This window comes from Hyperoodon ampullatus (assembly GCF_949752795.1).
Source record: "Hyperoodon ampullatus genome assembly, chromosome: 2".
Lineage (NCBI taxonomy): Eukaryota > Metazoa > Chordata > Mammalia > Artiodactyla > Ziphiidae > Hyperoodon > Hyperoodon ampullatus.
This window is the reverse complement of record NC_136915.1, coordinates 39,095,247-39,122,068: the sequence shown is the minus strand read 5'-3', so window position 1 is coordinate 39,122,068 and position 26,822 is coordinate 39,095,247. Positions and strand designations below refer to the sequence as shown.

The 26,822-nt window shown below is 39.0% G+C and overlaps 1 protein-coding gene across 5 annotated transcripts in view; it reads right to left on the bottom strand.

Annotated features, from left to right (window-relative positions):
• Positions 1-26,822, bottom strand: part of MAST2 (microtubule associated serine/threonine kinase 2) — a gene marked incomplete at its 5' end in the record, with an annotated part of 204,551 nt that overhangs the window by 46,291 nt on the left and 131,438 nt on the right. For all 5 annotated transcript variants that reach the window (XM_079698503.1, XM_079698500.1, XM_079698504.1 and 2 more), the window contains one exon: positions 9,956-10,047. In XM_079698503.1, coding sequence (XP_079554629.1) covers positions 9,956-10,047 — 92 coding nt within the window. The remainder of the gene's footprint in view (positions 1-9,955; positions 10,048-26,822) is intronic.

Genomic DNA, 26,822 nt, shown 5'->3' with positions numbered 1-26,822 from the left:
GGCTGCCATGCTAGTGCTCTGGAGGGCTGCTTTGCTGATTGCTCAGCGGCTATGGACCAGCTCTGGCCTTCTTTTATTGTCATAGTTTATAATTCTATTCAACTTCACCTGTTTAAATCACTGTGTGGTTTCTGTCTCCTGATTAAGATCAGACTAATATAATGTCCATCAGTAAAAAAAATTAATATGTAATTTTTGTATGGTTATATAATGGAATACTCTATAGGCAATAAAAATAAATGAACTAACTTCCCATGTATGGTCTGGCACATTAGGGGTTTAGAGGTTGCTGCTTCATCTTAACAAGTAAAAAGCTGAACAAATCAGACAAACAAACAACTCTTCTCTTCTGTCAGAGAAGTGAAGTCCCAGGGCAAACCACTGCCCCTAAAATGAGAGAGAGAGACAGGAAGAGTATCACAACTTAACACAGCAGAAACCCCTGTTGGTTCCTCCCCGGGAACCAGTGCCAAAGCAGGAAAACCTGAACTGTAATTGATGAGTTGCTAGAGGCTCAGTGTGCACAACTTTGAGAGTTAAAAACTCCCAGGGGATGCAGTCACAGAGGGGTCCCCACACTATTTTGAGTTTTACCTACAAGAGTCCTACCAGGTTCTCACAGTGAAGATCTGAGAAAAATCTCCTCAAGCTTCCAGCAGGGGAAGGGGTAAAGGAACCATTTCAAAATAGGCCAGAGCATTCTGTTCTTCTTACCAAGGTCTGTTCACAGGAGAAACTATTTTTACCAGAGCTTAGCCTTCTGAGGTTTGATCAGAGCCTAACCTACCTGGGAGAGGGGTAATACCTAACTCCAGCACCCTCCAGCCATATCCTATCTAAGGTTGGGAGAGAACTAAGAAGCACTGGTGAAGTTCACAGTTCAAGGGCACAGGCTCACCAAAAGACTGAGGACTACAGAACACTTCCCCTCTCCCGTCACCTTACTATTACATTACTAAAGGCCTATTTATAGTGATTCCTTTTATTCCTTTTACATCAGGTTTCCTTTTCAACCAAAAATTACAAGGCACTCTAAAAGGCAAAAAACACAGTCTGAAGAGACTGAACAAGCATCAGAACCAGAGTCAGATATGATAGGAATGTGGGAATTATCAGAACAAGAATTTTTTAAAAACTATGATTAATATGCTAAGGGCTTTTTAAAAATAAATTAATAAATAAATAAATTTATTTGTTTTTGGCTGCATTGGGTCTTCATTGCTACATGCAGGCTTTCTCTAGTTGTGGCGAGCGCGGGCTGCTCTTCATTGTGGTGAGTGGGGGCTACCCTTTGTTGCGGTGCATATGCTGCTTCTCATTGCGGTGGCTTCTCTTGTTGCAAAGCATGGGCTCTAGGTATGCGGGCTTCAGTAGCTGTGGCACGCAGGCTCAGTAGTTGTGGCTCGTGGGCTCTAGAGCTCAAGCTCAGTAGTTGTGGCGCACAGGCTTAGTTGTTCCACGGCATGTGGGATCTTTCCAGACAAGGGATCAAACTCATGTTCCCTGCATTGGCAGGCGGATTCTTAACCACTGTGCCACCAGGGAAGTCCTTATGCTAAGGGCTTTAATGGAAAAAGTAGACAACAAGAAGGACAGATGGATAATATAATCAGAGAGATGGAAATTCTAAGAAAGAATCAGAAATGCTAGAGGTCAAAAACACTGTAACAGAATTAAGAATGCCTTTGAAAGGCTCATTAGTGGAACTGACACAGTTGAGAAAAGAATCTCTGACCCTGAGGATATGATACTAGAAACTTCCAATACTAAAAAGCAAAGAGAAAAAAAAAAAGAGAGAGAGACTGAAATTAATAGAACGGAATATCCAAGAACTGTGGGACAACTACAAAAAGTGTAAGACTTGTGTAATGGAAATACCAGAGAAGAAACAGAAGAAATATTTGAAACAATAATGACTGAGAATTTCCCCAAATTAATGTCAGACACCAAACCACAGATCCAGGAAACTCAGAGAACACAAAGCAGGATTAAATGCCAAAAAAACTACACCTAGGCACATCATATTCAAACTTCGGAAAAATCAAAGATAATGAAAATATCTTGAAAGAAACCAGAGGGTAAAAACATCTTACCTATAGAGGAGCAAAAGATAAGAATTATATCCTTCTTCTCAGACACCATGCAAACAAGAGAGTTGATAGGGAAAAAACACTCTACCAACCTAAAATTCTGTGCCCTGCAGTACTATCGTTCAAAAGTGAAGGAGAGGGCTTCCTTGTGGCACAGTGGTTGAGAGTCCGCCTGCCGATGCAGGGGACACGGGTTCGTGCCCCAGTCCGGGAGGATCCCACATGCCACAGAGTGACTGGGCCCGTGAGCCATGGCCGCTGGGCCTGCGCGTCCAGAGCCTGTGCTCTGCAACGGGAGAGGCCACAGCAGTGAGAAGCCCGTGTACCGCAAAAAAAAAAAAAAAAAAAAAGTGAAGGAGAAACTAAGACTTTCTCTCAGACAACCAAAAATTGAGAGAATTTGTTGCCAGCAGACCTGCCTTACAAGGAATGTTGAAAGTTCTAAGGGAATTCCCTGAGGGTCCAGTGGTTAGGACTTGGTACTTTGCTGTGGCCTGGGTTCAATCCCTGGTCAGGGAACTAAGCAAGCTGCAGGGCATGGCCAAAAAAAAGTTCTAAGAGAAGTAAAATGATATAGGTCAGAAACTTAGATCTATATAAAGGAATAGCATTAGAGAAGGAGTAAGTGAAGGTAAAATTGAGAATTTGATCATTTATATTCTTCATTGATTTAACAGATAACAGTTTGTTCAAAATAATAATAGCAAAAATGTATTCAATTATGTATTCTTATGTATTTATATGCTTATGGATAAGTAAAATGAATGCCTTCAGTGATACAAAGGATTGGGGGGAGGAATTAGGATTATTTTGTTATTATAAGGAATTTACACCACCTGTGAAGCAGTATAATGTTTTTTAAAGTGGATTTGGAGCAGTTGTAAATGTATATTGCAAACTCTAAAACAAACACACACACACAAAAAGGAAAGGAAAATACAGCTGGTATGCTAACAAGGAGAGAGTATGGAATCATCTAAAATGCTCCATTAAGACCACAAAAGAGTAGAAGACAAAAATAGGAACAAAGACCACAGGCAACCAATGGTAAACAGTACCAAATATGGTAGATACTAATCTAACTATATAAATAATCACCTTAAATATCTATGGTCTAAATTAAAAGATAGAGATTGTCACATAGATTTAAAACAAAAACAAAAACAATACCCAACTAAGTGTAGTTTACAAGGAAGTCATTTAAAATATAAAGATACATGTAAATTAAAAGCACGTGGATAGAAAAAGAGATATCATCCTAACACTAATCAAAAGAATGTGGAAGTAGGTACATAACACGAATCAAAAGAATGTGGAAGTAGGTACATTAATTTCAGACAGCAGACTTCAGAGGAATAAAAGTTATTGAGATAAAGAGGGGCATCATATAATGATAGAGGGGTCAGTATTCCAATACATCATAATAATCCTTAATGTGTATGTGCCTGACAACAGAGCTTCAAAATACATTAGGCAAAAAACTTTTAGAGTTGCAAGGAGAAATAGATGAATCCACAACTATAGTTGGAGACTTCAACATTCCTCTACCCAAAACTGAAAAATACAGCAGGTAGAAAATCAGTAAGGAGAGAGATGAAGTCTATGGCATCATCAATCAACTAAATATAATTGACATCTACAGACTACTTCATCCAATAACAGTGGAATACACATTCTTCTCAATCTCACATGGAACTTTCAACAACAAAGACCACATTCTGGGCCATAAGACACACCTTAACAAATTTAAGAGAAAAGAATTCATATGCCTGCTTTCAGATCACAATGGAATTGAACTAGTAATCAGTAATCAGGGTTTTTTGGGAAAACCCCAAAATACTTGGAGATTAAACAACACAGCTCAAAATAACATATGGGTCAAAGAAGAAATCTCAACAGAAATTTTAAAATATTTTTAACTAAATGAAAATGAAAATGTAACTTATCAAAATTTGTGGAATGGGCAATATAGGGGTGGGGGAGTGGGAATGGGAGATATAAACTACTGGGTATAAGACATGCTACAAGGGGGACTTCCCTGGCAGTCCAGTGGTTAAGACTCTGTGCTTCCGCTGCAGGGAGCACAGGTTCGATCCCTGGTTGGGAAACTAAGATCCTGCATAGCCAAAAAAAAAAAAAAAAGATAGGCTACAAGGATGTATTGTACAACATGGGAATATAGACAATATTTTATAGTAACTGTAAATGGAGTGTAACCATTTTTGGTTCTTTTTTTTTTTTTTTGCGGTACGTGGGCCTCTCACTGTCGTGGCCTCTCCCGTTGCGGAGCACAGGCTCCAGACGCGCAGGCTCAGCGGCCATGGCTCACGGGCCCAGCCGCTCCGCGGCATGTGGGATCTTCCCGGACCGGGGCACGAACATGTGTCCCCTGCATCGGCAGGCGGACTCTCAACCACTGCGCCACCAGGGAAGCCCCTGGAGTGTAACCTTTAAAAATTGAATATTAATTAATTAAGGAAGATCTAAGATTAATCATCTAAGCCTTCACCTTAAGAAACCAGAAAAGGAGCAAATTAAATCTAACATAAGCAGATGAAAAGAAATAACCAATAGTAGAGCAGAAATCAATAAAATTGAAAACAGGAAATCAATAGAGAAAATCAACAAAACCAAAAGCTGGTTCTTTGAAAAGATCAACAAATGGACATGCCTCTAGCCAGGCTAACTAAGGGGAAAAAAAGAGAGAAGACACAAGTCACTACCATCAAAACAGATGCTATATCACTACAGATTCCATGGGCATTAAAAGGATAATAAAGGAATATTATGAACAACTCAATGACCACAAATTTGATACCCAGGTTAAATACATCAATTATTTTAAGACAAAATCTGCCAAATCTCACATAAGAAGAAACAGACAATCTGAATAGGCTTGTATCTATTAAAGAAATTTAATCAATAATGAATAATCTTCCAAAACAGAAAGCACCAGGCCCAGATAGGTTCGCTTGTGAATTCTACCAAACATTCAAAAAGAAATTATACCAGCTCTCCAGAATCTCTTCCAGAAGACAGAAGTAGAGGGAACACTTCCTAACTTATTCTATGAGGCCATTGTCTTAACACCAAAACCAGGCAAAGACATTATAAGAAAAGAAAACTACAGACCAGTATCTCTCATGAACATGGATACAAAATCCTTAACAAAATATCAGCAAATCCAATCCAACAATGCATAAAAGGAAGGAATTATACACCATAACTAAGTAGGATTTAATCCCAGGTATGCAAGGCTGGTTCAACATCTGAAAATCAATTAATGTAATCCATCATATCAACAGCTAAAGAAGCAAAATCAAATGATCTTATCAACAGATGCAGAAAAAGCATTTGACAAAATCCAAAACACATTAAAGAAAAAAAAACTTTCAGTAAATTAGGAATAGAAGGGAAGTTCCTCAATTTGATAAAGAACATCTACAAAAAAACTACAGTTAACATCATATTTAATGGTGAGAAACTTCAAGCTCTCCTGCCAAAATCAGGAAAATGGAATGTTTCCCTATTACCATTGTTTTCCAACATCATATTGGAAGTTCCAGCTAATGCAACAAAATAAGAAAAGAAATTAAAAGGTACACAGATTGGGAAGGAAGGAGGTATAAACTGTCTTTGTTTGCAGATGACATGATGGCCTATGTAGAAAATCTGAAAAAAAAAAAAAATCAACAAAACTCCTCCGAAACTCTTAAGTGATTATATCAAAGTTGCAGGATTCAAGGTTAATGTACAGAAGTCAACACTTTATACCATCAATGAACAAGTGGAATTTGAAATTTAAAACATTACCAATCACATTAGCACCCCAAAAATGAAATACTTAGGTATAAATCTAACAAATTATATATGTACAAGATCTACATGAGGAAAACTTCAAAACTGATGAAAGATATCAAAGAAGAACTACATAAATGGAGAGAGATTCCATGTTCACGGATAGGAAGACTCAATACTGTCAAGATGTCAGTTCTTCCCACTCGATCTATAGATTCGATGCAATCCCAAATCAAAATCTCAACAAATTATTCTGTGGATGGACAAACTGATTCTAAAGTTCATATGCAGAGGCAAAAGATCCAGAATAGCGAACTCAATACTGAAGAAGAAAACGGAGTTGTAAGACTGTTATTACCCAACTCAAGACTTACTATAAAGCTACAGTAATCAAAACTGTGTGGTATTAGAGAAAGAACAAATAGATTAATGGAACAGAACAGAAACAGAATAGAGAGCCAGAAACAGACCCACATCAGTTAAATATACTTAACTGATGTTTGACAAAGGAGCAAAAGTAATACAATAGAAAAAAGACAATCCTTCCAACAAATAGTGCTACAACGACTGTATAGCCACACGCAAAAAAAGAATAGATACAGACCTTCATAAAAATTATCTCAAAATGGACCACAGATCTAATCACGAAACACAAAACTATAAAACTCCTAGAATAGGGCTTCCCTGGTGGCGCAGTGGTTGAGAGTCTGCCTGCCAATGCAGGGGACATGGGTTCGAGCCCTGGTATGGGAAGATCCCACATGCCACAGAGCACCTAGGCCCGTGAGCCACAACTACTGAGCCTGTGCGTCTGGAGCTTGTGCTCCGCAACAAGAGAGGCCACGGCAGTGAGAGGCCCGCACACCACGATGAAGAGTGGCCGCTGCTTGCCACAACTAGAGAAAGCCCTCCACAGAAACGAAGACCCAACACAGCCATAAATAAATAAATAAATTTATAAAAAAAAAACCTCCTAGAATATAACATAGGACTAAACCTTGATGACCTTCAGCAGGACAATGACATTTCAGATGCAATACTAGATGCACAATCCATGAAAGAAATAACTGATAAGTTGGTCTACATTAAAATGAAAAACTTCTGCTCTGCAAAAGAGAATGAGAAAACAAGCCACAGGCTAGGGGAAATACTTGCAAGAGACATCTGATAAAGGACTGTTATCCAAAAATACACAAAAAACCACTTAAAACTCAACAATAAGAAAACAAACAACCTGATTAAAAAACAAGCAAAAGATCTGGACACTTCATTAACGAAGATATACAGATTGGAAGTAAGCATATAGAAAGATGTTCAATACCATGTGTCACTAGGGATATGCAAATGGAAACAATAAGATACCACTGCAAAACTATTAGAATGGCCAAATTATAAAACACTGACAACACCAAAAGTTGGAAAGTATGTGGAGCAACAGAAACTCTCACTTGTTGCTGGTGGGAATGCCAAAATAGTTCAGCCATTTTGGAAGACAATTTGGCAGTTTCTTATAAAACTACCCTTAACCATACAATCCAGTAATCACCCTCCTTGGTATTTAATCAAATGAATTGAAAATTTATGTCGACATAAAAACCTGCACACAGATGTTTATAGTAGCTTTATTCATAACTGCCAAAACTTGGAAGTCACCAAGATGTGCTTCAGTAGGTCAGTGAGTAAGTAAACTGGTATATCCAGACAATGGAATATTATTCAGCACTAAAAAGAAATGAGCTATCAAGCCATGATAAGACATGGAGGAAAGTTAAATGTATATTACTAAGTGAAATAAGCCAATCTGAAAAGGCTACAAACTGTATGATTCTAACTATATGACATTTTGGAAAAGGCAAAACTACAGAGACAGTGAAAAGACTAGTGGATGTCAGGGGTTGGGGGAGGGATTGATGAATAGACAGGACATAGGGGATTTTTAGGGCACTAAAACTACTCTGTATGATACTACAATGATAGATACATTTGTCAAAACCCATATAATGGGGCTTCCCTGGTGGCGCAGTGGTTGGGAGTCTGCCTGCCAATGCAGGGAACGCAGGTTCGTGCCCCGGTCCGGGAAGATCCCACATGCCGCGGAGTGGCTGGGCCCGTGAGCCATGGCCGCTGGGCCTGCGCGTCCGGAGCCTGTGCTCCACAACGGGGAGAGGCCATGGCAGTGAGAGGCCCATGTACCGCAAAAAACAAAAACAAAAACAAAAAACAAACCATATAATGTACACCAAGAGTGAATCCTAATGTAAACTATGGGTTCTGGCTAATAATGATGTGTCAATGTAGATTCATCAGTTGTAACAAATGTGCCACTCTGGTGCTGGATACTGATAGTGGGGAGGTTGTACATGTGTGGGGACAGGTAAATGGGAACTCTGTACTCTCTGCTCAATTTTGCCATGAATCTAAAACGGCTCTAAAAAACAGTTTATTAATTAAAAGAAAAAAACAATAAACTAGGAAGGTTCCATTTCCAGAATGGCTAAGTAAGTGCCTACTGAATTGACCTTACTGTAGTTATAATCTAATTATATATAGTAAACATTTAATATTGAACTGAACTGTACGGAATAAATGAACCTACTTTCAAGTCAACAGGCCCCATATTATTCAACATATTCCAGACTTTAAACTGAAAATAAAGAGTCTTAGAATACCCTGTGGACCCAAATATCAGGATGTATAAGATTTTAGAATTAATCTGATATGAAGTTTGATCTGTATGGAACAATTAACGCTGCCTTTCTGAACATCTGGTTAAGTATAGAGTCTACAGCCATGAATTGGGCTTTTAAATCAATTCTTCCTCCCTGTTTCTGAGGACTGCCTAGATTTTCTGCATTAATTTAAGGAGAGATGATGATGATGATAGCTAACATTTATGGAGTACTAAGCATGTTATACGTATTAACACAAGGCTAGAGTCCACAGACCCAGGCAGGCTGAAAAAGCCAGATGATGTTCTCAATCAAAGCCCCTTGAGTAGGGAAGCTTTAGTCCTAAACTCTGTCAGGAATCTAAATAGCATCTCAGAGAGAAGCTGCAAGTACTAATTACTACCTAGCACTCACATTACAGTTGAGAAACTATGTTCAAAGTCTAGACATGCTAAATTAATTTCTATATGATAAAAAGGCCAAGTCAGATATATGCTGAGTTTTTTCAAAGTTCATGACTAGAATTCACTATCTGAGCTAACACCTAACCCAGTCAATTCTGAGGGAAAGTACCTAAGCACAACGAGAGCTTTGCTTTAAAAGCCAAGGGCAGCAATGGCTTCCTATGGGTCCAAGCCTGCTCTATTTCCATTATCTCCAGGTCTGGAACTTCCACTGTAAACAGAATAGCAGTGAACAGTGTTGCAGAGCAACAACTCCTTCAACAAAGCTGAGTTCCCTGGTCTGGCTCCCCTGGGATTTAAGAATACACGTCTAGACCAAAATACATGACTAACCCAAATGAGGTCTTCTGCCTCATAATTTTTATATATTCCTTAGTCAGAGGCAAGTACATCAGTCCTTACACTGCCTGGAAGAGCCCATAATTCAGATGGAGCAAAGTCTGAATGCATGAGATCACTGATTTCACACATTGGAATTGAAGCAAATGTCAACATGAAACCAACAGTCCTCTCACTTTTGCTGATGCCTGTTGTAACAGAGGGAAAGTTGTTAGGAGTCCCATAAGGCAGAAAACCATCTCTGTGAGCCCTAATTCTTGGGCATGATAGGACAAAATGTTAATGGAGCCCTCATCACATGGCCCCAGATGACTGGAGCCATAATACACTCTCAACACACCAGAACAGAGGTGGTAGACCCAGGATATGTACAAGACCAAAAGGACAGTTGACAGGTCAAGGCAAGAAATAACTAAGAGTCAAAAACAGACTGAACACATTCTCCCATGGAAAGCATGCCCATGAGCTCTGTATGCTTCAGTCAGCCACATGAAGTGACAACGTAGTACATTGAACCTCACAAAGTGAGTAGGAAAGAAATAGGGCATCTGTGAGCACTCTTTTATTCCACCTTTCTTAATCTTTAAGTACTCACCTGTGTGGCCATGGAGTGGTGAGTGTGGCCGTGGTAGTGTAGGTGAGGTGCTAGAGGTCACAATCAAACTCTTGCGGTTACTTGTCCGACAACTGCAATGAAAACACAAATGTCAGTTATAACAGGGTTGCATCATGGGCCCAGAGAACTTGAATGGCTATCGAGGAAAAAAAGAGTGATATCATTCCATGAGCTGAGCAGTATCATACTTTAAACTGAACTGGCTCAGCAATTACTGTTTGCACAGTGAGATTTCATAATTCACTGTGTTCCATCTTGGAATAACTTTTGTCACTGTCTTGACTTTTATCTTGTATTGCCACTGCACTTTTCCAACGTGTAAGTTTTGCTTCCTAAGCAAATACCCAAGGAGCTCCTTAAACGTAACAACCATGTCTTAAATGGTATCTAATGAAGAATGACCATTGCAAATCTGATTCAGAAAACAAAAAACATGAGCCATAAATATTCTCATATCTCATAAAAATTAATGTTCTTGACATAAAAATAAAACTATTAACTTAATCTATAAAACTTATCTTTTAAAAACTGCTTAATTAATGGATTAAGTAATATTCTCATTTCACTATAAATTTCAGAACAGGCCTGTGTTCCTTCTACAAAGTTGGCTTTCCTTTACATGTTAATGGCTGAGGCTTTTTCTTGAGGCTGGAGAAAGCCAAATCATGATGAAAGGCCATTTCATGCTGTACCTGCTATTGAAAAGTGTGTATAAATTTATTTGAAAGTCAGCCCATCTTTCTTTCTAAAAATATTTATTTATTTATTTATTTGGCTGCATCAGGTCTTAGTTGTGGCATGTGGGATCTAGCTCCCTGACCACGGACTGAACCTGGACCCCCTGAATTGGGAGTGCAGTCTTAGCCACTGGACCACCAGGGAAGTCCCCAGTCCATCTTTTAAAGGCATTAAAGAAGCCTGTCATTTATATTCATCCAAACGAATATTTACTGAACACCTACTATACACCAGGCACCGTTCTAGGTGCTAGGGAAGTAGTAGGGAACAAGAGGAATTATCTGTCCTCAAACTGGAGTGAAAAGTGCTATGAAGAAAGAGAGAGAGAATGTTCAAGAAATAGCAAAGAAGTCAAGTAGGTAGCAGGAAGGGAGAATGACAGGAAAAGAAGTAAGTTATAGAAACTATGGGTATAGGCCACAGTCAGACTCTGTAGGGCTGGTAGACTACTGCAAAGAACCACTGTAAATGTGATAAGGAACCACTGGAAAGACTGTGATCAATCTCAAGAGATTATGATTAGAAATGATAAGCAACTTTCCCTAAGATACCATGAGGACTAATCTAATCATGTCTCACACCCCCTCCTTACCCCCGTTACCATCAAATGCCCAAGACTTCCATCTCTAATTTGACAGTCTCTACTCCTTGATCTTTTTTTTGTTGTTGTTGCGGTACGCAGGCCTCTCACTGCTGTGGCCTCTCCCGTTGCAGAGCACAGGCTCCGGACGTGCAGGCTCAGCGGCCATGGCTCACGGGCCCAGCCGCTCCGCAGCTTGTGGGATCCTCCCAGACGGGGGCATGAACCCGTTATCCCCTGCATCGGCAGGGGGACTCTCAACCACTGCGCCACCAGGGAAGCCCTACTCCTTGATCTTTAAAAAAAGTTTACCCTCTGCCTCCCTGAACTCAGTCTGTCATCAGCAAACTCTATATCCTTAACTTCTTTTCTCAACATTCAGTTTAAATTCTAGCTCTAACTGAAACCTTGCTATCCCCCAGGATACCACAGTCCTGGTGAAATCCCAATCCTTTAAAACCCAACTTTCCATCTATTTTGCAACTGCACTCGGGCAGCTAAAGGTGAATGAAGAAAAATCCAAAATCATGCTGGCTGGTGTTTCTTTATGTTTATGATGATAAATATCAAGTGGGTCCATACTACATCTACCTAGGCAACATGCTCTCTCTCCAAGACAACTAATTCAGAAATTCTCCCCAAACCTCTAGCACTCCTTCCCCAAATCCTACCCTCATCTGCTGACTGCTTTTTATTCAACTAGGGGTAAAAACAATCAACACAAAAAGAAGTACTACATATTTCTGCTACAAAAATCCATTAGCCTGGGACTTCCCTGGTGGCGCAATGGTTAAGAATCTGCCTGCCGGTGCAGGGGACACAGGTTTGATCCCTGGCCCAAGAAGATCCCACAGGCCGTGGAGCGACTAAGCCGGTGCGTCACAACTACTGAACCTGCGCTCTAGAGCCCACAAGCCACAACTACTGAAGTTTGCGCGCCTAGAGCCCGTGCTCCACAACAAGAGAAGCCACCACAATGAGAAGCCCTCACACTGCAATGAAGAGTAGCCCCCACTCGCCTCAACTAGAGAAAGCCTGTGCGCAGCAAAGAAGACCCAACACAGCCAAAAAATATAAAAGTAGCCATTAAAAATCTACTATCCTAAATCTGTGTCCATATACTGTACTTTCCCGTCTGTAACAGCAGAAGGAAAGACAATGTTCCTATCAAAGTCAACTCCCCCAACTCCCCATTCAAGAAGTCTGTACCTGCACTGTCCTCCTTCTATGCCATGAATTTCTATTTCCTACTGGATCACTCTCATCATCATAAAAATATGCTGTCATTTCTCATATCTCAAGAAAATAAGAAAAAAACTTTCATAGACCTCTCCCAACTTGCCTGTTTCTTTGCTCCCCTGTTTGGGAAAAATCCCATGCAGGGATTCTGTATTTGTCATCTTCATACCCTCATTTCCTATTCTCTCTTTAAGCCACTCTAGACTATACAATCATCCTCATCTTTCTTGCCTGTTACCAAGGTCACCACTGACAACAGGCAATTCTCAGTCCTTGTCTTATGTAACCTCTTAACATCATTCGACAGTTATAACTCCCTCTTCTAAAAAACAAATTGGGATATAATTTATATTCAATTATTCAATTAAGTGTTCTGTTCAGTGAACCTTGAACAACTGTATACATTCATATAACACATCCAAAACAAAAGTCAGAATAATTCTATTACCCCAGAAAGTCCCCATGTGCCCCTTCCAGTCAATCCCCCAACTACTTTCTTCTATCACCATAAATTAATTTGTTTTGCTGGATTTCCTATAAGTAGAATTATACACTATGTATTTTTTTGTGTTTGACTGCTTTTGTTCAACCTAACATCTGTGTAACTTTCCTTGAGATACTTCTTTATTTAACTTCTAGGACATGAGGCTTTCCTGGTCTTCCTCCTAGCTCACTAGCTGCTCACTTTTCATTTCCCTTTGCTAGTTCCTTCTCTTCCTGACCTCTAAACCATTTAGTACTCTGGGGCTCAAATGTGGAATATCTTTTCTTCTTTCCCTGCACTCACTCCCTAAATGATTTTTTCCTGTATTATAACTTTAAATCTATGATGTTGATGATACCCAGCTTTTTATTGCTAACTCTGTGCTCTTACCTCTGAGTGTGAGACTCATATCTAAATACCTACTTGACATCTTTAACTGGATGTCTAAAAGGCATCTCAAATTTAACAACAGAGTTTGTGAATTTTCCTCTAAAACCTGCTAACTCCTCCCTATCTATTTCATTACATGGCACCACCATTCATTCAGATGCTCAGGCAAGTCCTTCAGGCAGAAGGAATGTGATACTAGATGGAAATCTGGATCCACATAAAGAAAAGCAACAAAAATGGTAAATGTGTGGGTAAATATAAATCACTTGTTTTTATTTTTAAAATCTCTTCTTGGGACTTCCCTGGTGGTCTAGTGGTTAAGACTCTGTGCTTCCACTGCAAGGGGCACGGGTTCAATTCCTGGTCAGGAAACTAAGATCCTGCAAGTTGTGCGGCGCAGCCAAAAAAAAAAAAAAAATCTCTTCTTGAATTTTAAAGGAATTATAATAATTTACTGTGGGGTTTACAACATATGTAGATATACAATGTAGGTCAGCCACAGCAGCAAGGCTGGAAGGGAAGAATGGATGTATACTATTGTGAGGCTCTTACATTAAGTATGAAGCAGTATAATATGACTTGAAGATAAACTAAAAGTTAAAATTTTATATTATAAACACTAATGCAACCACTACAAAAGAAAAACAAACAAAAAAAGGAAATAAAATGGTCTCATAAAAAATACTCAGTCTAAAAGAAGGCAGAAAAAGAAGTAAGAACAAGTACAGTTGGCCCACACAGAAAACAGATAACAGGAGAACAGATTTTAACCCAAGTACACTAATAATCACATAAAATGTACATGTTCTAAATACATATTTAATTAAGACAAAGACTGTCAGATTGGATAAAACAGCAGGACCCAACTATATGCTGTTTATTACCTGCAACAGCCAAAAAACTAGAAATCACCTCAAATGTCTACTAATAGATGAAGGATAAACAAATCATAATATATCCATACAATGGACTACTACTCATCAATAAAAAGGAATGAACTATTGATTCACACAATAAGTGAATCTCAAAATAATTATGCTAAAACCAAGAAGCTAGACATAAAAGAGTAAATACTGAACAATTCCATTTATATAAAATTCAAGAAAACACTAACTAATCTAGAGTGACAGACAAAAGAAGTGGTTCCTGACCAGAGGCAGGGGAGGTATTATATATAACAAGGCATAAGGAAATTTGGGAGAGCTGTAGATATGTTTATTGTCTTGACTGTACTAATGGTTTCAGAGATGCATACATGTGTCAAGACCCATCAAATTGTACATTGTAAACATGTACAGTCTATTATATTTCAATCATACTTCAATAAAGCTATAAAATTTTTTCAATATAAATAATATCAAAGTCACTCTTATGCTTAAAATTCTCCCTGTCTCACTGAGAGTAAAAGTCAATGTTCTTACAATGGCTGACAAGCTTTACGCGGTCTGGATCTCCATTACCTCTTTCCCTCCTACTCACTCTACTCCAGTCACATGGGCCTCTGCACTGTTCTTAGAATATACCAAGCATGCCACTGCCTCAGGGCCTTTACAAGGAAGCTTCCTTTGCCTGTTTCCCTCATGGCTTCCTCCCTCACCTCTTTCAGGTCTTTGCTCAAGTACAATTTCCTGAATGGATTTTCCTTTGACCATTCTACTTAAAATGGTAACACCCGCCCTCCCAAACACTCTTTTCCTCCTTTCCTGATATATTTTCCTCAATAGCACTTAGTGTTATCTAACATACTATGGATTTTGCATTCATTGTTTGTTGTCTCTCCTCCCATTAGAATCTTAAGCTCTACGAGATCAGGGACTTGCACAATCTTTGCTTACTGCTGTATTTCTCAGTGCCTAGAATTCAGCCTGGCACATGGCAGACTCAATAAATATTTGTTAAATGGATGAATGGATGAGTATAATTTGTTACAAGAATTATAATAAAAGAGGATACTTGCACACGTGGCACCTGTAAGGTGTATCAAACCACTATGTCTAAACTCCTTTTGTATAAAAACTAAGATCTCTTAAAACTGCAGGACAGGACTTCCCTGGTGGTGCAGTGGTTAAGAATCCGCCTACTAGTGCAGGGGAAACGGGTTCGAGCCCTGGTCCGGGAAGATCCCACGTGTCACTGAGCAACTAAGCCCGTGTGCCACAACTACTGAGCCTGCATGCCACAACTACAGAAGCCCTCAGGCCTAGAGCCCATGCTCCGCAACAAGAGAAGCCACCGCAATGAGAAGCCCACGCACCGCAACCAAGAGTAGCCCCCACTCACTGGGGGAGAAAGCCCGCGTGCAGCAACGAAGACCCAAGACAGCCAAAAATAAATAAATAAATTAATTTTTTAAAAAAGAAAACAGAAAGATCAATAGTCTGTAATAACCTATATGGGAAAAGAATCTGAAAAAGAATGTATACATGTATATGTATAACTGAATCACTGTGCTTAAAAAAAAACTGCAGGGACAGATAATTGATTCTAATTTCATTTGTCATGATCTTATTAAAATTTAAATTAAATACAAAACAGTAAAGATCATATTTCCAGGCCACATGCCTTTGTATGAAGGTACATATAATCTCACTTGGCAAATCTGCAACAGCTGCCAGGGGAAAAAAAGGTCAGATACCCTGGTACAGATGCCATGACTCAGCTGAGATCCAAGACAAAGAACTGCCTAATTTTTCCATTTCAACAAGCACTGGCCACTGCCCCCAGGATCCTAGAAGATAAAGGGCAGGTCTTCATTTTTTCATTTCAGAAGATTAAAGTACCAGATGTTTACAGCGTCAGCCACACTCACTCTCAGCTGATGGAAGGTAACCTGGAAGCTCCCTGAGCTGACGTTCTGCTAACCACTGCAAGGACTGGGTTAAACTAGACTGCTGCCCACCACCATGCCAGTCACTTGGTCACTCAGAGCAAGGCCTGGCATTTCATCTTCCCACTTGCTTTACCATGGTCACCCCTCCATGGGTAGTGGGAGCAAGGACTAAATCACCTGTGCAATCTCTGTGAAACTGCTGAATTGGGCCATATTTGAAGAGTTCCCAGCCTTCAAAAATCCCTTCCCCCAGCAACTAGCAGGCACTCAAATTTGAACCCCTGCAGGAGCTGCCGTAAATTTATTTAGGAAGTCTGTTTCCCAGTCTGAAGGAATATAGAATACGGGGTAGGATGCATGGTTGCAGACCCCTCAGGGTCTCTAATCTCCAATCTGTCAATTCCAGAAGTCCAGCTGCTCCTAGGAATCCAAGCACTCGGTAATGAATTGACTTGCACTTGGCTATTCCTTTCAGAATTCAGAATGAGGAAAAGACCACTTTTGTTTCATTAAGTGTGATCAATACAATAGACAAGAATTTGGGTCCATTTTAAGGTCAAGCACTTCCAGGTGTTATCTCAGAATAACAACCAGGATGATGTCCCTGTAAAGACTGAGATGCTAGAGTGGGAGAAAATGCATGTTCTCTCGGTAAATAAAGGGTGCTGCTTGGAGATAAATCCATTATTTGTCTTTTGCCTGGGTTATTTCAACAGCCTCCTCACTAGTCTCTCTGGTTTGCTCCTGTCTCCTATTGCCAGTCTGTTCTCAACACAAGTAGCCACAGTGATCCTTTTAAGGCATAAATCAGATGATTTTACTCATTTGCCCAACACCTTGCAAAGGCTGCTAATTTCACACAGAAACACCAAGCTACTTGGACCACTGCACTAACTGTTCCCTCCACTTGGAATGCCCTTCCCCACCTATACAATGGCAAACATCCTATACCTCCTTCAGTGTCACCTTCCACGTTTTCCTATGTAACACTGTGACCTGCCCCTGAGAATCCCCCTTACTCAGCTCTCTTTGGATTAATAAAGTATTTTTTAACTTCTACTCCATTGGTTTGGAAATTATATACTGTGGTGTTTTTTTTAAACAGTTATTGTTATTAAGCTTTTAATAGGCATTCTTGTCTTAACAAGAGCCTAAGTCTTAGGTCTAAGGTTAGCTAGCATCTCAACCCTTGCTTCTAAACAAAATTAGATCTTGGGACTTCTTTAGTGGCGCAGTGGTTAAGAATCTGCATGCCAATACAGGAGACATAGGTTCGATCCCTTGTCCGGGAAGATCCCACATGCTGCGGAGCAACTAAGCCCGTGCGCCACAACTACTGAGCCTTCGCTCTAGAGCCCACGTGCCACAACTACTGAGCCTGCATGCTACAACTACTGAAGCCCATGAGCCTAGAGCCTGCGCTCTGCAACAAGAGAAGCCACCACAATGAGAAGCTAGCGCACCACAAGGAAGAGTAGTCCCCGCTCGCTGCAACTAGAGAAAGCCCACGCACAGCAACAAAGATCCAACACAGCCAAAAATAAATAAATAAAATAAATAAATTTTTTAAAAATTAGATCTTAACTCCAATTCTCCCCACCCCTTCCAACTTACATGTAATTTGGTCCAGTGGTTCAGGTCTATCTTGCTTTTATAATGCCAAATTAGTAATTCTTATTGTTTCATACAATAATTGCTTGCTTTGATTTACTGATACTTTCCAATTTCTTTGCTCAGCATTCCCTCTTGGATCTCACAACTTTTGTCTTTCTTTCTTCTTTTCTAAGTGATTATTTCACTGAGAATCTGATATTGATAAACCTTCTCAATTTCACTGTTTGTCTGAAAATGGCTTTATTTTTCTCAGTGACTTCCAACGATAATTACACAGGTATGGAATTCTACAACCTCTTGTTGGGAGTAACTTTTTTCTCAATATCTTAAAGATATTATTGCACTGTCTTATGGCTCCTGTTATTGCTATTGAGAAGCTTGCTCTTAGGATTGTTGTTCTTTTGTAGTTAATTTTTCTTTTCTCTCTTGCTGCTTTGTTTTTTTAAACCATAATTTTTTAGATATATTCACATACCATAGAATTCAACCTTTTAAACTGCATAATTTAGTTGTTTTTAATACACTCACAAGGCTGTGCAACCGCCACTGCTAATTCCAGAACATTTTCATTATCCCCCAAAGAACCCCTGTACCCATAAAGCGGTCACTCTCCATCCCCATCTTTGCTACCCCCTTTCCCAGGCAACCACCAAAGTACTTTCTGTCTCTACGGATTCCACCTATTCTGGATATTTCAAATAAATGGAATCATATATCATGTGGCCTTGAGTCTGGCTTTTTTCGCTTAGCATGTGTTCAAGATTCATCCACGTTGAAGTATTTGTCAGTATTTCATTTCTTTTTATGGCTGAATAATATTCTATTGTGTGAAGAATATACAACATTTTATTTATCCATTCATAAACTGATGGACAATTTGGGTTGTTTCTGCTCTTCAGATACTTCAAATGATGTTGCTATGAATATTTGTGTATTTGTGTGTACATTATGTTTTCAATTTTCTTAGGTAAACTTCCTTGCTCAACTCATTCATTAGAGCTCTTTTAGCTTTTGTGGATTCTTGAGGGTTCTCTAGTTCCTTTGAAGACCTCTGTTTTTTAGTTCTGAAATTTTACTGCAATGTACCTAGATGGACATTTATTTTTACCTATTGTGCTCCATGATGTTATTTTGGTTTCTAATCAATTCTGGAAGGTCTCAATCATTATTTCTATGAATACTGCCTTTCCCCCATTTCTCTATACTCTGTTGGATCTTATTATTGTATCCTCCATATTTCTTAGTTCTCATTCATATTTTACATCTTTCCATCTCTGTGTTGCACTTTAGATAAAATTTTACTAGCTTTGTCCACAGCTTTACTATATAACCTGACTACTGAGTTTTCAAATTCAATGTTACAAAGTATTTAATTCCTTGAATTCTAATTGTCATTTTTTTCAAAATATGCCTAATCTTTTAAAATTAAATGTCTTTTGTTCTCACATTTTTGTCTCCATTTTTATTTTTATTCACTTTACATATAACTTATTTTACAGTTTTCATTCATAATGCTACTTTCTAAAGTTCTTAGGGGTCTAATCTTACTGTTTCTTTTTTCTTCTTATTTTCACGTGTGGTGGACTGCTTCCTTGTATGGTCTATGGTTTTGTACTGTAAACTCACCTTTATTTAGTGTGGCTTTATGGGAATCTTGTGCTACCTGATTTGAAGCTATGTCTTTAAAATTTTTTTGAATTTGTTTCTGACATATTTGTCAGAGTTATTTACAGCCCAGAATCAGCTCTTAAGACCATACATATGGTATAAACTCCAGGCCTCAAATTCAGTTGAATAAGGGTCTATAGTTTAAAATTCTCAAGGAGACTTTTTTTTTTTTTTTTGCGATACGCGGGCCTCTCACTGTTGTGGCCTCTCCCGTTGCAGAGCACAGGCTCCGGACGCGCAGGCTCAGCGGCCATGGCTCACAGGTCCAGCCGCTCCGCGGCATGTGGGATCCTCCCAGACCGGGGCACAAACCCGTGTCCCCTGCATCGGCCGGCGGACTCTCAACCACTGCGCCACCAGGGAAGCCCAAGGAGACTTTTTAAAATTTCTTATTAAGAGCCTACTTAAAACCTAGATGAGATTAAAGAACTTCCTTTCATCTCTCCATTTCAGTGGGCAAACTGTTTTCCTAGTACATTCCTACACTGAGGGTAAAGTCCTTTGAGTGTCCTAATTATATGTGGGGTCTCAATTCTACCTTAACTTAGGGTCTCCCTACCCTAAACAAGCCCAAGGCCTCATCCTTTTTCCCCTAACGGATATCAAGACTAATACAATATACCTCCTCCCTGGCCCTCTTTCTTGGAAGTTCCAACACTGATTCCCACTGTTGAGGCATTGTTTTCTCTCTTAGATTTAGGTCACTTGGGATTTTCCTCACATTCTACTGAATTTAGCTATGCTTTTGAAACAATAATTATAATAGCTAGCATTTATTAAGTGCTAACTGGGCACTGTTTAAAGCACTGCATGTAGTATCTCCCACCTTATGAAGTAGGTACTACTATAATCCACTTTATACAGACAAGGAACCTGAAACACAGAAAGGCTAAGTAGCTTGCCCTAGGTCACAATAACGCACCAATAATTTTTGAAAGCCTAATGTAACTTATTTTCTCTTTGCCCTAGGACTGTCTTAATGTGGGTCTCCATCCTTAAAGATGATTGATTCAGAAGGCACATATCCAGAAAAACAAGGGCATTTTGCATAATTTGACTAACTTCAGGGGAGAGAAAATGGATGGACAGATAGGTTATTAAGAACTACCCTAGGCGGGCATCTAATGTACAGCATGGTGGCTATGATTGGCAATACTGTATCATATACTTGAAAGCTGCTGTGAGAGTAGAGCTTTAATTTTCTCACCACAATAACAACAACAAAATGATAATTATGTGAGGTGAAGGATGTGTTAACTAACTATATTGTGGTAAACATTTCACAATATATATGTGTATCAAATCATCACATTGTACAGCTTAAACTTACACAATATTAAATGTCAATTATACCTCAATGAGGCTGGGAAAAAAGGAAGAAAAAAAAAACTACCTTAGTGATTGGAACAGAATTTTGACAGAGCCACAAATACTGGAGAGGAGACCAGCTATGGCAGAGACTCAGCAAAGACTATGCTCTCACCAAATTCTTTAGTCATGACCATCTTGGCTACCATTGTCAACATCAACAAGGTACAGCAAAGAACTCTCTTGATCCAGACAAAATACAAAGAGGTACAGATTATCTCTACACTGGCCAATCCTGAATCCTTTCACTGTGCTGTAGAAGAAAAGACCAGCAACAATGTAAAGGAAGCATGATTCAGCTCCTGGCAGAATATAAGAGCCAGACCTAAAAGTCTCAGCTACATAGTCCTGCAGTGAAAGGACTTTAACTTACAGTGAAAAGAAATAAATTTACATCTAAAGCTCAAAAGCCAATGCCCAAGGTACCACCAATGGATTAAACAGACCCATAATGCTTGGAATGAATCAAGTTTTAAAGTAAAAAACATGAGGAAAGTGGGTAACTGGCTAAATGTAAGCCAGTGCAATCTCCTCCCCCAGAATCATGTGACATAGTGGGAAGTTTCCCTAACAGGGCAGCAGCAACATGTCCCCAACCCCAGTCTCAAGATGAAAAAAGAGTTGTGCTCACCACCTAGAAAACTAGATAGTTCTGTCATTGCTGACTGTAGTTGATGTTCACATTCCCAGAGTTCTAACTGAATAAACGTGGCAGAGAAATGTAAAAGCCCTAGAGTGGGCAATGCTTCAGAATTTGTGTATTCTAAGCGTGTCTATATTTTCAGTGCCCAGGACAGTGGCTGATACACAGTTATTATTGTTTGGATAACTAATGAATGGGAGAGAATGGTCCTGTAATGCATTCTTAAAGCAGTGCATTTCTTGGTGATAAAAGGAAAGTGGCCAATGAGACTATAGAGATTTTTTCTTTGAATGGAGTACACTTCCACTACAAATATGGGCCTTGGTAAAATGAAGTAGTCTAAGGCTATCCCTAATTACACAGTGTCTGGGAAGTTGTGGTATATTTGGTTTGTCTTTACTAGTTCCCATGGCTTCCGGATTTCTTTGGAAGTTCCAATTTATAAGCCCACTCCCAGGTTACATTTACAGACCAGTTTCTCTGAGAGACAATAGTTAAAGGGAAACACAAAATATCTTGTAAGCATTCCACATGTTTGTCCAATATCCAGGTTAAACCCTGAATTGGTAACAACCCTTCTTTTCTGCCTCCTTCCTCAATAAATAGCCCAGCTGTCTGGCCTGTGCCCAAGTTTCCATAATAGAGAAGATTAGAACACTTCTAATCTATACAGGATAGCCTCTGTATCCATGGCTGTTTCTATGAGGCAGCTATGGATACGGAGGCTACTTTTAGAACTAAGCCCCCACTTTCAGTAGTCAAACACTATATCCCAGTCATTTTTAGTGATAGTTAATTTCAAGGTTCTAGGCCAGGCACTGGAAGGACTAAAATATATGAAAAAATATATATATATATGAATGTAATCAATCCTTGGCCTTCAGAGGCCCACAGCTGAAGAAACTTAGATATGTGAGGGAAGAGAGCTCAGGCAATATATACGGAACATAGGTGCCTTTTAAGAATCTGGGTGTTGGGACCAGAGGGCAGACAGCAGAAGCAAGAAGAACTACAATCCTGCAGGTTGTGGAACAAAAACCACATTCACAGAAAGACAGACAAAATGAAAAGGCAGAGGACCATGTACCAGATGAAGGAACAAGATAAAACCCCAGAAAAACAACTAAATGAAGTGGAGATAGGCAACCTTCCAGAAAAAGAATTCATAATAATGATAGTGAAGATGATCCAGGACCTCGGAAAAAGAATGGAGGCAAAGATCAAGAAGATGCAAGAAATGCTTAACAAGGACCTAGAAGAATTAAAGAACAAACAGAGATGAACAATACAATAACTGAAATGAAAACTACACTAGAAGGAATCAATAGCAGAACAACTGGGGCAGAAGAACGGATAAGTGACCTGGAAGACAGAACGGTGGAATTCACTGCCATGGAACAGAATAAAGAAAAAAGAATGAAATGAAATGAAGACAGCCCAAGAGACCTCTGGGACAACATTAAATGCACCAACATTCACATTATAGGGGTGCCAGAAGAAGAGAGAGAGAAAGACCCGAGAAAATATTTGAAGAGATTATAGTTGAAAACTTCCCTAACACAGGAAAGGAAACAGCCATCCAAGTCCAGTAAGCACAGAGTCCCAGGCAGGATAAACCCAAGGAGAAACACACTGAGACACACAGTAATCAAACTGACAAAAATTAAAGACAAAGAAAAATTATTAAAAGCAACAAGGGAAAAATGACAAATAACATACAAGGGAACTCCCATAAGGTTAACAGCTGATTTCTCAGCAGAAACTCTACAAGCCAGAAGGGAGTGGCACAATATATTTAAAGTGATGAAAGGGAAGAAACTACAACCAAGATTACTCTACCTGGTAAGGATCCCACTCAGATTCGATGGAGAAATCAAAAGCTTTACAGACAAGCAAAAGCTAAGAGAATTCAGCACCACCAAACCAGCTCTACAACAAATGCTAAAGGAACTCCTCTAAGTGGGAAACACAAGAGAAGAAAAGGACCTACAAAAACAAACCCAAAACAATTAAGAAAATGGTAATAGGAACATACATATCGATAATTACCTTAAATGTGAATGGATTAAATGCTCCAACCAAAAGACACAGGCTTGCTGAATGGATACAAAAACAAGACCCATATATATGCTGTCTACAAGAGATCCACTTCAGACCTAGGGACAAATACAGACTGAAAGTGAGGGAAGGGAAAAAGATATTCCATGCAAATGGAACTCAAAAGAAAGCTGGAGTAGCAATACTCATATCAGATAAAATAGACTTTAAAATAAAGAATGTTATAAGAGACAAGGAAGGACACTACATAATGATCAAGGGATCAATCCAAGAGGAAGATATAAAAATTATAAGTATATATGCACCCAACACAGGAGCACCTCAATACATAAGGCAAATGCTAACAGCTATAAAAGAGGAAGTCAACAGTAACACAGTAATAGTGGGGGACTTTAACACCTCACCCACCAATGGACAGATCATCCAGACAGAAAATTAATACGGAAACACAAGCTTTAAATGACACAATAGACCAGATATATTTAATTGATATTTATAGGACATTCCATCCGAAAACAGCAGATTACACTTTCTTCTCAAGTGCACATGGAACATTCTCCAGGATAGATGACATCTTGGGTTACAAATCAAGCCTCGGTAAATTTAAGAAAATTGAAATCATATATCTTTTCTGACCACAATGCTATGAGATTAGAAATAAATTACAGGGAAAAAAATGTAAAAAACACAAACACATGGAAGCTAAACAATACGTTACTAAATAACCAAGAGATCACTGAAGAAATCAAAGAGGAAATCCAAAAATATCTAGAGACAAATGACAACGAAAACACGATGATCCAAAACCTATGGGATGCAGCAAAAGCAGTTCGAAGGGGGAAGTTTATAGCAATACAATCCTACCTCAAGAAACAAGAAAAATCTCAGATAAACAGTCTAACCTTACACCTAAAGGAATTAGAGGAAGAAGAACAAACAAAACCCAAAGTTAGTAGAAGGAAAGAAATCATAAAGATCAAAGCTGAAATAAATGAAATGGAAACCAAAAAAATAGTATAGATCAATAAAACTTAAAAAAAAAAAAAAGAATCTGGGTGTCGGGACTTCCCTGGCGGTCCAGTGGTTAAGTCTCTGAGCTTCCAATGCAGGGGGTGCAGGTTCCATCTCTGGTCAGGGAACTAAGATCCCACATGCTGTGCGGTGCAGCCAAAAAAGTATTAAAAAAAAAAAAAGAATCTGGGTGTCTATGGCCCACCAAAATGAAGGACTTGACTAAGAGGAAGGCAGAAGATCTGGGGAACTTATTAAAACCCACAGTGGAAAGAGGTACTGGTAATACCATGATGGCAACTATGCAAGAAGACTAGAGAATAATCAAGACAGACTGGAGCGGAATATGAGAGGGTTCTAGGGGTAATGATGGGGGTGACGGGGAGGATCATTAGATCATTTAATGTAACCTACTGCATTTTACACTTCTGATGGAAAATTTGGGGATGAACAAATGAATTCTACATAAAATATGAAGCAATGCAAAAGTGAGGTAATTATAACCCTCAAGAAAACAAAAAGTTGTAAAAGAAAACAAACATAATCACAGCATACAGTGATTGAACTAAGATAATAGTTATGAAGTCATAGTTGACAGATATAGATGAAATAATTTTTTTGTTTGGTTTCTTCTTTCTTTGTTTTTAACATGAAATAATTTAAAGTGCTTACTTTTTTTTTTTTTTTTGCAGTACGCGGGCCTCTCACTGTTGTGGCCTCTCCCGTTGCAGAGCACAGGCTCCAGACACGCAGGCTCAGCGGCCATGGCTCACGGGCCCAACTGCTCTGCGGCATGCGGGATCCTCCCGGACCGGGGCACGAACCCATGTCCCCTGCATTGGCAGGCAGACTCTCAACCACTGCGCCACCAGGGAAGCCCTAAAGTGCTTACTTTTGAGAAGCAAAAATTAAGGATGGTAAGAGTGGAGTAAGAGAATATCTAGTTTTCTTTTACAAGCCTTAAAGAAGTCACTGACTTTTGAAATTATGTCCATATATTACTTCGACAAAATAAAAATTAAATTTAAAACGTGGGTGGCTTACACATATGTAAAGTGAACAGGAAGGGGATGGCTGAAGTAGGAAAAGAAATTTGTAGCAATCAGTAATGTAATAGTAGTAATTATACTGCATGTTAATTGGTACAACCGTGGTTCCATTCTAAGCTACAGTAGTTTAAAGAAAGCTAGTAAATGATCACCTCACATGTCAAATAAATAAATATTGAAATTAGTTATTAGCATGCTATTCAAGGTGCTTCATGATATGGCCAGCCCCTTGCCGATCTGTCCTGATCATCATCACCTCCTCGCAAATCCACTCTCTATATGCTCTACACCCCAATTATGTCTCCCCTCCCTTGCACATGCTATTGCTTCTCCTTAAATATCCTTGTCTCAGATGACTACCTGACAAATTTATGTTAATTATTCTCTTCTCAACTCACGAACTTCCTTCTCTCTAAAGCCTTCATTGAGTTCTCCAGGGCAGAATTAAAGACTGGTTTCCATACACCAGCACTGAATTTTGTATAACCTTCCATCATAGAATTTATTGTGCATCTCCACACAACTCCTACCACAAGCCAAGGAGCTCTCTACAGGAGATAACTAACAAACTTTCAAGGAACAAGTAATCCTTGTCTTATTATAAAGTTGTGCTAGAAAACAGAATAAGTTGGAAAGCTGCCTAAGTTGTTTTATGGCATTAGTATAATTTTGATTCAAAACCAGATAACAACAGCCTAAGAAAATTATATGTCTATTTCTTTTATAAGCATGCATGTTTTAATTCTATACAATTTTAGCAAGTTTAATTTTTAAAAATATCATGATCATGTTGGTCTGCAAACCCCTGAAGGATCCTGAGGCCTTTTCAGAAGGATGGCAATGTCAAATCTATTTTCATAAGAATACTGAGACATTATTTACTTTTTTCACTGGGTGACATTTGCAGCGATGTTACAGCAGCAATAGTGGGTAAAACTTCTGGCACCTCAGCACAAATGGAACCAAAACAGTTCTAACAGTCAACTGTATTTTTTGCTACCACTCACTTGCAGTTTAAAAAAAAAATCTATATTGACTCAAAATTATTTGTCAAAGCAATAAAAATTAGTAATTAATAAATTTTAACGATTTTTTTAATACTCTGTGTGACACAATAAGAAGTATGCATAAAACACTACTTACTGCTGAATTATCAAAGTACAAGGATTATCCT